General features: G+C 42.6%; 1 protein-coding gene across 1 annotated transcript in view; it reads right to left on the bottom strand.

Moving 5' to 3' along the window:
- LOC140368099 (copine-8) overlaps positions 1-16,415 on the bottom strand; it is a 145,836-nt gene that overhangs the window by 62,354 nt on the left and 67,067 nt on the right. The window contains exons 7-8 of the mRNA XM_072454978.1: positions 1,232-1,295; positions 1,018-1,121 (exon numbers count right to left, since the gene is read on the bottom strand). Coding sequence (XP_072311079.1) covers positions 1,018-1,121; positions 1,232-1,295 — 168 coding nt within the window. The remainder of the gene's footprint in view (positions 1-1,017; positions 1,122-1,231; positions 1,296-16,415) is intronic.

Genomic DNA, 16,415 nt, shown 5'->3' with positions numbered 1-16,415 from the left:
CTGCTCCTAAAATGTGTTTGGAGTGTCTAATGTTTAATGAGATTACAATGTTTCTGACGTTACCTCTGAAGTGGCCTGTTCATCTTTAATGATTGTGGCTCAGGATTTTGTGGCATGCGAATACTTAATATTTGCGACTAAATAAAAATGCTGATGCACTTTACACTTCTTTTGAATTCATTTTGAATTTTGCACGTGAAAATGCGATTAATCAGGGAAATAATGTGATTAATCGCAATTAAAAAATGTAATCGTTGCCCAGCCCTAATATAAATAAATGCATGATAGATCCCCTTCAGAAAAGTTACATTCTGCAAAATACCCAACTTAAGCAGCACCAAACCAAGGTGTTATGAAGGAGACAGTGACAATGGCACTTGCTGAACTTATTTATATAGTAATAAAGTACTCATAAATCTGCATGTATTACATAAAATGACTAAATCAAATACAAATAAATGGATACAGTTGGAAAAAGTCTAATATTCATCTATGTTGTCCTGGAGCCGAGCATGTTTTTCTTATTGAAACTCTCACTTTTACATTTAAAAAAATATATATATTGTAAGATTTCTCATTTGAAGAAGTTTATCATGTCTTTAATCTACTTCCGCCACATTTTCATTTTTGACTACAAAAAGCATAAAGCATATAATAGATAATTGTATTGTAATCTTATGTAATTTCACAATTTCAATTAAAAGCCCTAGACATATAAGACAAGTCACAAACCCTTACATCCTACAATTAGTTACAATATTAACGTATCTAAACTGTTTTTTGCAGAATTCCCCTTGTCACGACAGTAATCTTAAGAATCCTACAGTGTTATAGAAACACCCTTAATATGCACACTTTACCCCCTGTGCAAACACAGCCATGCGATTCCCACAGTTTCTCTTCTTCCTGGCAGCTCAGATCTGAAGCCAATCAATGAAACCAATTTCCTCTGGCACAGGCAGGATTGAACCAAAGATGAAAGAGGAGAGAGAGAGAGCAGAAGAGGGCTATACTCACGTGCCATCCTCGTTGCTCCGATAGAAAACCAGAAAGGGGTCCGATTTCCCAAAGAAATCCTTTTTGTCCAATTTGTTTCCGCAGAATTGCATCATGACGGATTCCTAACAAGAGCGGCAGATAGAAGACACGGAGTAAATAGGGATTTTAATGACGAAACATACAGTGAGCCCTGATTATCTCCACATCCTAAAGCCTCAATAATTCTCCTCACCCTGCAGTTGTTCAGCTCCTCGGCTTTCACGATAATGGTCCCACATTTCTTTCCTGAGATTCCTCTGGAACAAAACACAGCGAAAGAGCAAACACATATTAGTCTACACATAGAACTAATTGGTGGCAATTATACGAACCATTGCGAAGGGGAAGGTGAGTGTGCGAGCATCATTTGATACAGGATAAATGCAACTGGTGCTGGAGAAGTCCCGAGGCAGGTCGGATGAAGGTTTTGTGGAATGAGCCGTACAATATAAAGAATAATGTATTAGTCTGATATAGTGCTTTTCCAGACACTCAAAGTCACTTCACAATTCGGTGCATTAGTCATTCACTCTGCATGTTTATCTAGTATTGTAAACCAACACAGGTATTGACAAGGAGGCTACAGTAGATTATGAAGAATATATATAGAGTATAGGAATGCGGTGATGTCAAATTTTAACATATGCAATTATTGTGAGAAGATGCATGATGATTTTGTGATTATTCAGTTATTATTGACACCATGACCAAACAACAGTCAAATAATAAATTATTATTAGTATTATCTTGTCTTACGCTCGCTGTTTTTATTTTATTTTTTCTTTATTTTTCCCCTCCATTTCTTATTAGTAAATGAGAGGTTTTGTCTATAGGAGTTTTTGTTTATAAGAGTTTTGTTTATAAGAGTTTTGTTTATAAGAGTTCTTCTATTAAGAGTGTTTTTTAAACTTCCTATATGTTATCTGTCCTTTTCCTCTGTATCTACCTGCGTTGCAACAATGAAATTTCCCCATGTGTAGACAATAAAGGAATATCTTATCTTATCTTAATGCATTCAATTTCATTCACATTCTCTAATATATCACCATCCTTCTATTATGTGACCAGTTTTATGAATTCAAACGTTGTGAATGATAAAGTAAATGTGATGTTAACAGCCAAATACTTTTAAAATGAATCAAAGTGAATTGAATGTCTAAGTTTTGCTTTTAAAGTGATCCTGATTATCATTATTTTTAGTTCTTACAATCATACTGTGCCCTGTATGATCACGATTATCAATCAGCCGGTTCATCTTGAGATTCATAATAGAAAGTGACGTCACTGCAGTAGATTATGTACAAAATCATGCCTCTAATTTGAAATGCACTTGATGAACTTGATAAATCCAAGTGCATTATCAGCTTCTACTGGAGCTACATCTGCTTTGGTGCTGACAACAAAGCCTTCTCTGCATTACCTTTACCCTGAGCTATTTAGAGAACCAAACATTAAACAATTCAATTACATGTCAAATAATATTTTCCGGGAGCCAGATCACAATTTAGATTTTTGTCACTATTTATGTGAAGCCTGTAAGAGGTAAATAAAAACATCAGCTTCGTCAGGCCGTTCATACTTTACTGCAATTGGTGAACTTCATCCGTCACTCACTCTGAGCATAAAGAAGGCTGACAAATTGTAGGAGTGGGTGAGGAAACTGTCTGTGTTTGAACATAGAGCTGCAAGAAATGGATGAACTGAATGACGATATGACCATTTCCCCCAAAAAGCAGAATTGAATAATTTTTAAAGAATATAATAATTGAATTGCATAGGATCCAATTCATAATACAACAATCCAAACTTGAATCTCTTTAATGACCCCTTGAGCGTGGCACAGATCCTCGTGTGAGAGAAGCAGCAGTGGATAATTTGCCTTCCGTTTGAGAGCACTGACACAGCTCCACACCTGCAGGAAGCACCTCCACTCTCATTTAGACTGACAGGAATTGAGGTCGAGGACCTCACAGTGAGAGTAATTCAAGTCCACTTTAACTCCAACTCAATAGACCAGACAAGAGTGCTTCAGAAATAGCAGACAGATCACAATGAAATAGATACTGAAGATGAGGCATAGAGATCATTTCCAGAGGCGTTTTCTTGGTACATTTTTGCGACTTTGAGCGTTCTAAAAATAGGATCTTGTAAACAAAATGACCTAAAATATTGCCAATGTTTCCAAAAGACAGTCCTCTTGATGAAGATGTATCCAAGTCCCTACATTTTGATGACTTTGAAAACCAAGGACTGGAATCCTGCTTCGAAGTAACGTCAAAGTTTCTATTCAACCTGAAAACTGGGCTCCTCGTGTTAAGTTATTTTCACATTCACTTTTGATTTCATGTGTCACTCTGTAATGTAAATCTGTGCAACCAAATCATTTAAATTTATTTTTTCATGTCAATTTTACAGCTGCTATAATGTAGATTTCTACATCACCTGCTAATAACGTGATACAGTGTTGTGACATTTTGTTAGGATCAGCCCCTTTTCCAGACTGATAGCACTGTATTTTGCCATGAAATATCTGGAAAATAAATTTTAATTCATGTTGAATTAGTCAATGGAACCGAAGAACTCATTGTATTATACCAACAAAATGCATTTTAAAGATATTCACTGTAGCGGCCCTCCATCCATGTATTCCATATTATTTTCTGAGAGTATGTTGTGATGTCACATGAACACAACCTATAGAGAAGTGGAATGTTTTTCATAACAGACTGTACAGACTAGTGTGTGGCTTTCACTCCACTTGATATTTGTCCTGTTGATATTTACAGATAGTGATGCTGGTGACTGCTCTGCCTTTTGAGAATCGCTATTCTGAGCTTTCCAGCATCTTCTGTAATGTCACCTAGGATTTTTTAGCTTTTCAACTCGAATATTTGTCTTTCACGGAAGCGCTGCTGTTTTCAAACAAGATGCTACAAAAAATAAACACATTACTCTGGCCATTAATATTTTAATACGCCCTTTTCACGGTAGCGTCCGCTTAGTTCCGGTTATCATAAAAGTGCAGCTCTCCACTTTTCCTTCCATTCATTCTCAATGGGAATTAGTCACAATGAAGAGCTAAATACAGATGAATAATCACTGGCAGCATGTTAAGACTTTTACGTATGTGAATGTGTCATCGGAGGAAACTTATGAAAGCATTTTGGTCTCAAAGCTAAAGGCTGACCCACATTAACTTAAATATAAAACAGACAAACTTGGTGAAAGTACATAGAATGCAAAGCCGAGTGTTCTTGTAAACAGGTTAGCTCAGTTATTTTAACATTATTGACTACGGTACATTCATTATATCTTAGCGTTAGCTTAGAGACAAAACCACTTACTTTTATAAACACATAGATTTCTTCAGGTGAAGTATTTACTTGGTACATAAAGGTCTTAACATGCTGTCAATGATTATCCATCTATAACTCGCTCTCATTCTTTATTGATTTATTTTAATGAGACTGAATTCCCAGAAGGAATGAACTGAGCAGGAAGTGGAATTCCGCATTTTTAAGGCAACTGGAACTAGCCGGTCGGTTTAGTGAAAAGGGCCTATTTATTTCCTTGTATTTTCCAAAAACATGCTGTTGCTATGGATACAACACATTTTTCAAGCTCAGTGGTTATTAGAAATACACTGAATTTTGCCGTGCACTTAAAGGTCTGACACGCATCTGTTAAGCTTCTCTTTCAGAGAGCAGACTTCACAACCTGACATTAGGAGTCAAGCTTTTGAATAAATGAAAGTTTATCTTTTAGAAGCATCGATTCCAGTTCAGTCTCTGTGTTCTTAGGAAAGACATCCAGCTTCGTGTGACTGATGTGAGTGAATGACGGAGAGGCTGATGGCCCAGATTAGCAGCCTCAGTCTATCCAAAGGAAGCTGCAGCTACAATAGATGCTTACAATCACTGTGCCACTGTGGAGGACAGTAAACGATGCCCTGTGCATCAACTAAAAGGGGGCGATAGTTGGGGCAACAAAAGCTCTCAAAACTATGAAGTATCTTGATGATCAAACCATGTATCTGACCCAAAGTGCACTGACAAGATCACACAAGTACAAACATTTATACTGCAAGTACACAGTGTATTTATCTCACAATTCACTCCCCAAAAATCTCAAACTAACTCCATGCCTTCATCTTTTTGCTCCATAAAAAATAGTTTAATCCCAATAAAATAATTGACTAATAAATATGTTGTTCAATTAAGTCTCCATCAATGACTCAATTGAAGATAGAATCAATAAAGATCAGCCCGAGAGGTGTGAAAGAATAATGACTACACTTCAGTACTTTGAGAGGGACTCTAAAGACCAATACAATACAATATTATTAATAATAATATCATGGCTGGTGTTTTTTAATTTGATAAATGTTAAAATCACACATCAGTTTGATCAAATCACCATAATTTTTGTGAAAACCTGTGTGGCTGTTATACTGGGCTGCACTAAAATACATTGAATCTAATGAATAATGTAGTACTGTAAGTGCATTGTGCAGTCCACTCTAAACTAAGCAGACTTGTATAGTAAAGTGGACTAAATATAAACCAGTCACTTTCAGTATTATGTTGATGGACCGTGGCAAGTGCTAACAAAGCTGATTGCACTGTGATTTTCTGATTGACTTCTGACTGAGAACAGCTACTCCCAACAGAGAGATAATGAGCAGCACCAAAGGGAGCCCCGCCTCCCGCTGATGCACCCGCCCTTCCGTCTCCTCTGCTCCGTCACATGTTTAACTCTGCACACTAGTTGTTGTTCCACCTACAGCTACACTCCTACTCTCACCCTCCACCTCTCATGTTAAATGTACAGGTGAAAGATGCCCGAGGAAACGCCATGACAGTTCCCCCTCGGCGACGGGATATCGAATGGGACACGCCGGCTCGTTATTTTGTCAAATGGCTGCTTTTTGCGCCCCCTCTTGTGTTTTCCGTGAGCTCGATGTGGTCATTATTTTGGAGCCAGACGGATTCCAGACGTGGGCGTGCGCAGTGAGGGGCCGGAGTTACACGCTGATTTATGGATGCCACAGTTTGTCTCATACATGCCGCTCCTACAGCCTCATTAGCATAGGAAGAAATGCATTTGTGCTGCAGGGTTTTCACAGTGTCAACAGTTACAGTACAAGGTGGCTCTGTGCACTGTAAGTAAATAGGGCGACATTTTAGGGCGTTTCTGCTGAGTTTGGCACCTTATTTACTCGTTTAAACTGGAGTGTGAGAAGGTCCAGGTCGTAAATAGTGTCAAATTACATTTTGCAAGGAATTTCTTCCAAAATTGGAGTAAACAAATATTCTGTTTACAGCTAAATTCTCCCTCACATCTACTATTAGATTGAACACACAAGTTATCACTCAACTGACACAATGTACTTTTGAAAGAACTACTTTGACTGTGATTTTTGTTCACATCCAGTTTTGATATAGTTTTTAGTATTGATTAGAAAGTTAAAAAAATTGACAAAACTTTTTAAAGAGTGGATAATGTTGCAATTGTTGTTTTGAAGATATGCAAAATTAGAATATTGACTCATATATCGTCTATGATTAAATATGACCTTTAAAAATGTGGGTGTGTTTTCTGCTTTTGTAGTTCATTTTGTGGTCCAACACTTTTCATCTCCACCACGACATAAACAGGCACATTTTAGCACATTCCTGATGAACTCTCGTTGAATAATAATGCAAACAATGATTGAGGTCCACAACTATAACAACACAGTTACGGTATGTACTGGCAAACAACCATCCATTAAAGAGTTTATTCACTAATTAGAACTGTCAGCCTTTGTTTTAGTTGACCAAATTGTCTATTACCCGGTTGTCGACTAATAATTTAATTTGGACTATGAAGATTTGGCAACAGCAATTAAAGGAAAAAATAACTATCAGTTCTGCTTTCTTGATGAGAGCATTGGCGGTCTATACCTCAGCCTCACTATGCATACTATGTTACATTTGTGCAAGGTTATGTGTGTGGAAAGATCGGATACCACTGAGAATCCTGTAATCAAGAAGCGAGCGTCTGCAATCAGCGGCTGGCGAGAGGTGGGTAATTAAGATGGGGACCACTTCTGGATTAAAAAAAAAAAAAACACCCAAGAGACACGTTATGCACTGTTCAGCAAATGAACCTGAAAAGAATCTTAATTGTAGTCGCAACTTTTGAGAATTCAGCTAATTTCTGCGGTTTCTCCCCAAACTGAGACACAAGGTGATCATTGACATCGTGCCCCCGTCAAACTGCAGACAGGACCAGTGTCGTGGTGTTCTCATCTTCACAAAGGCGACAATCAGACCATTCATCGTCATCCGCTTTTGTCAGAGATTTTCCAGTATATCGCGCATGGCCGTACAAAAAAAACAATATTATATGAAAGATATGATGAAAAAAGCGCAGTGAATGCAATAACATCACGGTGAATGAAATCATGTCGAGTGAAAATATGGGTTTGAAAAAGTACATTTCAAAAGATCAAATATTGGCGCGGTGTACTCAAATTAAATCATGTATTGACCGTGAGGGACAGGAGTGAAAATAAAGAATGATGAATACAATACATTTACATAATATATGATCATAATACAGTGATTCAGGCATGACTCATTTTAATAATTTAATTCTTTTTTATTTAAAAAATAATTACTGGTAATGCAACCAAATTAAAAAGTGAAAAATAAAACAAAGACTAGAAATAATTATAGCCAAATTAAGTGAAAATAAAAACACAACATAAAACTGTATAAACAAAAATTAAATTCAAAAAGTCAAAAATCACACCCAACCTGAACTGAACCATAAATTGCGTGCATAGTATTAATAATGAATCTTACATTAATGCCTGTACATACATTTAAATTGTTCTTCCAGTCTAAATGCAAACTTCAGTGCTTTTCCAAGTGGAGCTCCAGTGTATTTGAAGCTAAAGGTCAGAGGCAGCCTTGAGGGAGCCCCACAACACTAAAACCACATCAAACTTTTAGTAGTTACTTTTGCGCTTGAATTAATTACAATTCACTTCTGAAACACAAAGTAAGTGCTGCCGAGTGTTTAAGTCACAGCACGAGTATGCCAAAAAAAAAACAAAAAAACCACTAACTAGATGTATTGTAAAACATGTCAAATCAGCCAGCTCTGGAAAAACTACCCCAAAAACATTTGAAATACTCCACACATTCAGTAGAAATAGGTCAAATGAGTTCTGCCTCATGAGCTGCCCGCAAAACATGGAAGCCGTGTAGATGCAGGAACATGTCTGCCAACAGAACTACTGCATGTGCGCGTACCAGAAGGAGCACTTCTGTGGGCTCTGGAGGTATCAAAGAGGCAGCAGCAGTGGCTCAGCTGGCCGAGAGCATTCTCTGGTTCTCCCAAAGGTTCTGAAGCCTCTTAATGTCTCTGACTTGCATAAATATGATATACTATTTATTGTGAGTACAGAAAGATGGATATATACTACTAAGGAAATTTAAGATACAGTAGCAACATATCGCAACAGGTGTAGTATGTTTAGATGTGTCTAAAGGTTCCATATTTAAAGGTCCCATATCATGCTATTTTTCCTGTTTCGTAGTCTACCCTAAGTGTATATTTGATAATAATAAGTGTTGTGTAACACCCATAACATAATAGTTATGAAATATCACCCATACCTTGGACCCCACTCACAAACCCGGATATGCAAACGGCTTGGTTCGAGATTCGCCCCCACCCTTGCGAAGAGCGATCTGGCTCCCCCGCCCAACCCGTGAAGTAGTCTCAGCGAGAGCGTGTCCCCCCCGCCCACCCCGTGAAGTAGTCTCAGCGAGAGCGTGTGTCCCCCGTCCACCCTGTGACGTAGTCTCAGTGAGAGCGTGTGTCCCCCGCCCACCCCGTGAAGTAGTCTCAGCGAGAGCGTGTGTCCCCCGCCCACCCCGTGACGTAGTCTCAGCGAGAGCGTGTCCCCCCCGCCCACCCTGTGACGTAGTCTCAGCGAGAGCGTGTGTCCCCCGTCCACCCTGTGACGTAGTCTCAGCGAGAGCGTGTGTCCCCCGTCCACCCTGTGACGTAGTCTCAGTGAGAGCGTGTGTCCCCCGCCCACCCCGTGACGTAGTCTCAGCGAGAGCGTGTGTCCCCCGCCCACCCCGTGACGTAGTCTCAGCGAGAGCGTGTCCCCCCCGCCCACCCCGTGACGTAGTCTCAGCGAGAGCGTGTCCCCCCCGCCCACGTGACGTAGTCTCAGCGAGAGCGTGTGTCCCCCGTCCACCCTGTGACGTAGTCTCAGTGAGAGCGTGTGTCCCCCGCCCACCCCGTGACGTAGTCTCAGCGAGAGCGTGTCCCCCCCGCCCACCCCGTGACGTAGTCTCAGCGAGAGCGTGTCCCCCCCGCCCACCCTGTGACGTAGTCTCAGCGAGAGCGTGTGTCCCCCGTCAACCCCGTGACGTAGTCTCAGCGAGAGCGTGTCCCCCCCGCCCACCCCGTGACGTTGTCTCAGTGAGAGCGTGTGTCCCCCGCCCACCCCGTGAAGTAGTCTCAGCGAGAGCGTGTGTCCCCCGCCCACCCTGTGACGTAGTCTCAGCGAGAGCGTGTGTCCCCCGCCCACCCCGTGAAGTAGTCTCAGCGAGAGCGTGTGTCCCCCGCCCACCCCGTGACGTAGTCTCAGCGAGAGCGTGTCCCCCCCGCCCACCCTGTGACGTAGTCTCAGCGAGAGCGTGTGTCCCCCGTCCACCCTGTGACGTAGTCTCAGTGAGAGCGTGTGTCCCCCGCCCACCCCGTGACGTAGTCTCAGCGAGAGCGTGTCCCCCCCGCCCACCCCGTGACGTAGTCTCAGCGAGAGCGTGTCCCCCCCGCCCACCCTGTGACGTAGTCTCAGCGAGAGCGTGTGTCCCCCGTCAACCCCGTGACGTAGTCTCAGCGAGAGCGTGTCCCCCCCGCCCACCCCGTGAAGTAGTCTCAGCGAGAGCGTGTGTCCCCCGCCCACCCTGTGACGTAGTCTCAGCGAGAGCGAGAATCCCCCGTCCACCCTGTGACGTAGTCTCAGCGAGAGCGTGTGTCCCCCGCCCACCCTGTGACGTAGTCTCAGCGAGAGCGTGTGTCCCCCGCCCACCCCGTGAAGTAGTCTCAGCGAGAATCCCCCGTCCACCCTGTGACGTAGTCTCAGCGAGAGCGTGTGTCCCCCGCCCACCCCGTGAAGTAGTCTCAGCGAGAGCGTGTGTCCCCCGCCCACCCTGTGAAGTAGTCTCAGCGAGAGCGTGTGTCCCCCGCCCACCCTGTGAAGTAGTCTCAGCGAGAGCGTGTCCCCCCCGCCCACCCCGTGAAGTAGTCTCAGCGAGAGCGTGTGTCCCCCGCCCACCCTGTGAAGTAGTCTCAGCGAGAGCGTGTCCCCCCCGCCCACCCCGTGAAGTAGTCTCAGCGAGAGCGTGTGTCCCCCGCCCACCCCGTGACGTAGTCTCAGCGAGAGCGTGTCCCCCCCGCCCACCCTGTGACGTAGTCTCAGCGAGAGCGTGTGTCCCCCGTCAACCCCGTGACGTAGTCTCAGCGAGAGCGTGTCCCCCCCGCCCACCCCGTGACGTTGTCTCAGTGAGAGCGTGTGTCCCCCGCCCACCCCGTGAAGTAGTCTCAGCGAGAGCGTGTGTCCCCCGCCCACCCCGTGAAGTAGTCTCAGCGAGAGCGTGTGTCCCCCGCCCACCCCGTGACGTAGTCTCAGCGAGAGCGTGTCCCCCCCGCCCACCCTGTGACGTAGTCTCAGCGAGAGCGTGTGTCCCCCGTCCACCCTGTGACGTAGTCTCAGTGAGAGCGTGTGTCCCCCGCCCACCCCGTGACGTAGTCTCAGCGAGAGCGTGTCCCCCCCGCCCACCCCGTGACGTAGTCTCAGCGAGAGCGTGTCCCCCCCGCCCACCCTGTGACGTAGTCTCAGCGAGAGCGTGTGTCCCCCGTCAACCCCGTGACGTAGTCTCAGCGAGAGCGTGTCCCCCCCGCCCACCCCGTGACGTTGTCTCAGTGAGAGCGTGTGTCCCCCGCCCACCCCGTGAAGTAGTCTCAGCGAGAGCGTGTGTCCCCCGCCCACCCTGTGACGTAGTCTCAGCGAGAGCGAGAATCCCCCGTCCACCCTGTGACGTAGTCTCAGCGAGAGCGTGTGTCCCCCGCCCACCCTGTGACGTAGTCTCAGCGAGAGCGTGTGTCCCCCGCCCACCCCGTGAAGTAGTCTCAGCGAGAATCCCCCGTCCACCCTGTGACGTAGTCTCAGCGAGAGCGTGTGTCCCCCGCCCACCCCGTGAAGTAGTCTCAGCGAGAGCGTGTGTCCCCCGCCCACCCTGTGAAGTAGTCTCAGCGAGAGCGTGTGTCCCCCGCCCACCCTGTGAAGTAGTCTCAGCGAGAGCGTGTGTCCCCCGCCCACACTGTGAAGTAGTCTCAGCGAGAGCGTGTGTCCCCCGCCCACACTGTGACGTAGTCTCAGCGAGAGCGTGTGTCCCCCGCCCACCCTGTGAAGTAGTCTCAGCGAGAGCGTGTGTCCCCCGCCCACCCCGTGACGTAGCCTCAGCGAGAGCGTGTGTCCCCCGCCAACCCCGTGACGTAGTCTCAGCGAGAGTCGGAGTTTTGGCAGGTGCGACTTATACTCCGGTGCGACTTATAGTCTGGAAAATACGGTAAACGCGAATAGACACGATACTCGATACCAACTTTTTTTGCCTTAATTTGCATAATTTTCCACACAAAATGATAAAACGCTCTTTGTGTTACCATGTGGTCTTAAGCTTGTTCTGAAAAAGCTCAAAACAAAGCAACTAAACAAGGAAAGGTCACATTTTGTCATGCTAATGTGTTCATTTAAGTAATTCACTTGTATAGCGGCGCTGCTAAACAATCTGTTAATTTTTTCAAATTTGTATAGCAATTTGATAATTGCATAGCAAAATATCAATATTTTCCATTGACAGACTCCTAACAAATGAACTTTTAAACACTTTTTAAACTTTTTTTTTTAAAAACCCAGAAAACTTGCAAATAAAACACCAAGTTAGATTAACTTATTTACAACTTTCATCAATCAGATGACTATTTGCAGGAGTCTCATTTACATATTAATTGTCTTTACACTCACAAAAAAATATGTGTTAAGCTTCTGATGGAAAAATAAAGGTTGCTGTGGTGTCCATCATAGTGTATTTTATGCGTTATTCAAATTGTACCGCTCTATTTGACGTTCCATTCCAGCTACAAAACGTTTCCATTTTTAGTTTTGCTATTTGATGACGGTACTTCGTCTCGGCTCCGGCTGCACATTTGATGACGGTCCCTAAGTACTTCGTCTCGGCTCCGGCTGCACATTTGATGACGGTCCCTAAGTACTTCGTCTCGGCCCCGGCTGCACATTTGATGACGGTCCCTAAGTACTTCGTCTCGGCTCCGGCTGCACATTTGATGACGGTCCCTAAGCACTCGTCTCGGCTCTGGCTGCACATTCGGATCAGTGTAATTCGCTGCGCCCAAAATACGCATCTGATTTTTAAACCGAGGATGTAGTCACTTGGCAGTGTAAATATGAATATTTTGGCATGTGAATGATCTGCAAAGACTTTTGGTTTAGGAGTTATTGACCTCGGAAGTCTGTATCTGTGACGCTAACTTTACCGCATGTGGCTCCTCCCACTTTCAGACTCTCGATCTGTGACAGCAGCGGGACTCGTCATGTCAACACGGCGTCCTACATGTGTCATGTTGATTTATTGACGATCGATTGACGAGTGATCAGTGCTTTTAGGCGCTTTGATTATACAATTGAACACACACTTTTGTATCGCAAAAGCTGCGATACAAAAGCCCTTTTTTCTGACAAATGCATCGCATTTGAGAGAAATTGCGTCGCATTTTGCGATGCGATACCGCTTATTCTGAAATCTGATATAAGTATCAATACTGGCTCAAATTAGTATCAATTAGTATCTGATTTTAGATACTTTTGACGACCCTAAAACCAATTATATTCTGTGTACCAAAAAATGGCCTCAATTGAATTAATTCGTTCTGTGCGTGTTGACACTAACCTTGATTGGAAAACGACTCTGACTCCAATCAGGTCAATAAATACGCTGTGACTGCACACGCCGACACCGTTTTGCACCGGTGAGAACTTTGAATCCTCTTTTCACTGTTGTTTTTCCTGTTTGTCAGTCGCTCTCCCCGCACACTCCCTCAGCTCCTCAAATGCCCACCGGAGTTTGATTGAACAATGTAATTAGCTGTAATTAGCACTCATTAGAATGGTTAAAGATCCCCCTGTCGTGTGGGGCTGCAGGTGTGTGCCTCTGCCCTGGATTCAACACACAATGACTTCTACAGCTGGTCGCTCCGTACCTGCAGCCCTGACGCACACTGACAGCACACCGCCAATGACCAATTATTCATGACATTCAATTCTGGTCTCTTTGCCGCTAAAATGACAGCAGAATGTCAACAATAATACGAATTTTAGTCAGGGAGAGAATTACTTCAGAGATGCTGTAAATGAAAAAAAAAAAATGCAATATGGAAAAACACAATGGAATATGCGTTTTCTTTGTCTGGCAAAAAGATAAGGGTTATAAACAAAAGTGATTGGCAGTCCCAGCACAAATAGAGTCACAAATTGAATGTCATACTAATTTAGATGAACAAATATGTAGTGCCTACAGTAAAAATTAAAGTGTTTGGTTTTCTAAACAGCTTGGAGCATTGAAGATAAATTAAGCCAGCAGCGTCGTGAATTTAGCCACATTTCAACTGGCTCAGGTTCTCCCTCACCAAAGCAAGTTTCTATGTTTGTTAATTCTGTTCATTGACAATGGCAATTAACCTTTTCTGATTTTTGTTAACTTTGGAGCGTCTTGAATACTTCTGTTAATGAGGGTCTGCTTTTCCAACAGAGTGTGAAAAGCTGACAACTGCACCACATTTTCACATCTCTTTATGAAATGCATTGGGTTTGGATAAAGTTTGATTCGTGCATGCCACAGCTGATGCTTATTTTTTTATTTTTTATCCCATAGCAGATTTAAATTGTTCTCTTTTTGACTAATTCATTGTTTTATGCTGCACTGGAAGATAAGTTCCTATGTTTGTGAATTCTGGCAATAAACCCCTTTCTGATTCTGATGCTAACGTCGATTTTGCTAATTGTGTCGGCTCAACAAATAAAGTTATCACTACTGGAAACACGGTGATAAATCACAAGATAAAGCGTTTGGTGAGAAATCATTATTTTTTTTTATTTATACATGCTTTTTACCTTTTTTTCACCTTGCGTTCTCTCTTGACCAATCATTTCGGAAACTTGTGTTGCTGTCATCAAGTAAGTCTTATTTTGGCATCTCAGCTTTACCACAGCCATTGTGATTAGCTTAGTGTGTAAAAGAAAGTGCAATAGCAAAAGCAATTTCAATAATTAGAAGATGTTTATTGAAATTGCTATTGCTGTATGTCAAGTTCATTGTCCATTATTCCAAACCCTTGCCACTCCTGTTCTATTAGGCTAATTGAAGAACAAAGACCCAGTGTTTTCCTTGAACACAAAACCAGCTTTAGTAAGATCACCACTTTTGGTTTTCTGAGGACATTATAAAAGGTATCAACATTAAACAGCCTGCACTTAAACCGATTGGAGAGTGTTTTCCCCCAAGACATCATCTCAAAAGCCACTCTCACCACACGACTCGGCTCAACCCTCACTGCACACGACAGCATTTTGCACTTTAGGCCAACCTGGGCCTCATAAAAAAAACAAAAACCTGAAGGCAGGTGGAAATATGGTGTTCGCTGTTCAAGTGCTTGTTTCAGAGAGATGGATAAATGAGCACTGTGGCCATAGCAACAACAAAATACAAAATACCAAAAAAAACATTTGAATAATAGAAATTCATTATCTTTGCCCGTTGCTCAGCCTCGATCAGATGGCTGAGTTACGACAAATTAAATGTTTTTTTCACATACAAATCAATGGTATAGCCGATTGAATGTATATATCTTATCTTCATCTTATATTTGAATGTATTTTATCCCTGCGAGCTACACACGCGTGCTCCTTGCCATATCTGTGCCATTGTTGCCACAGTTACCACTCGAGATATCCAGAATATTGACCTTATTCCGCCCCACCCACGTTTGCCTCTTTTTGGAAGTGTGATCAGCACTCCTGTTGTAATCACACTTCTAGAACTCTGTTTACTTGAGTGGAGAGGGAAAAGTCTCACCTCGAAATTACAGTATGCTATAAAGTACAATGACTTAGAATAACTTATTTTCTCTCCAGTTCAGCAGTCATGTGTTAACGGATATAATTGGAAAATGGATTATTTAGTATGGCAGCGCCCCGACCGGCTACCAGAATAAGGTGAATAGGGCGGCTAGCTCCTTGAATTAGCCAAGTTTCGCTAAGATAAATCAATAATTAATTAACAGAAAGCGGAGAGCAAGTGACAGATGGATAATCACAGGCAGCATGTTAAGACCTTTATTTACCATGTAAATACGTCAACTGGGGAAATCTATATGTTTATAAAAGTAAGTGATTTTGTCTCTAAGCTATTGCTAACATACAATAAATCTAATCAATAATGTTCAAATACCATCACTACAAACTGAAGTAACCTGTTTATAAACACTCAGCTTTACATTTTCTGTACTTTTATCAAGTTTGTCTGTTTTACATTTAAGTTAATGTATGTTTAGCTTTGAGACCGATACACTTACTTTTATAAACACGTAAGTTTCCTTCGATGACATGTCGTCAGTGATTATCCATCAGTAACTCGCTCTCCGATTTGTGTTAATTCATTATTAATTTATTTCAGTGAGAGATGGCTCATTTCTTACAAGGAATGAATGGAGCAGTTTTAAGGCAACCGGAACCAGCCAGTGGGTTTGGTGGGGCCTATTCAGATGCCGTATGTATATATGTAGTATGAGTATATGAGTATTATCCTGGTTTCTCTGATGTAAACACTATATCCAGAATACTGTCATAACCAGGATACTGCGTGATAACCGGGTTAATGTGCACATGGAAACGCACTGTAAACACACCTATGTTCTCTCATTGGCTGGGTCATACCATAAAAATATTGAAAAATGTATATTTAATTTTAATACCTCAGACAATTTTTTTGGCTTCATTTCATGGCTGTACATGTTTAGTGAATTGACATCGACACGTAAATAAGTCATGAAAAGATGCATTAATATTCAGAATTTACGCATATTAATTACTGCAATGCACACGCATTAAGTAGGCTCACCACAGGCTCGTAAAGTTTCTTCAATGCTTTAAGTCTATCAAAAATATTGTTGTGCAAACAAACTTTCAGCCAGTAAATGTCACCTTAATAAACCCATTTTAAAATGAATAG

The sequence above is a fragment of the Eucyclogobius newberryi genome, unplaced genomic scaffold (assembly GCF_026437365.1).
Source record: "Eucyclogobius newberryi isolate DKJ021-1_F unplaced genomic scaffold, fEucNew1.0.hap1 SCAF_2, whole genome shotgun sequence".
NCBI lineage: Eukaryota > Metazoa > Chordata > Actinopteri > Gobiiformes > Gobiidae > Eucyclogobius > Eucyclogobius newberryi.
Note: the sequence above shows the minus strand (reverse complement) of the source record. Positions and strands in the feature narration are given on the sequence as shown.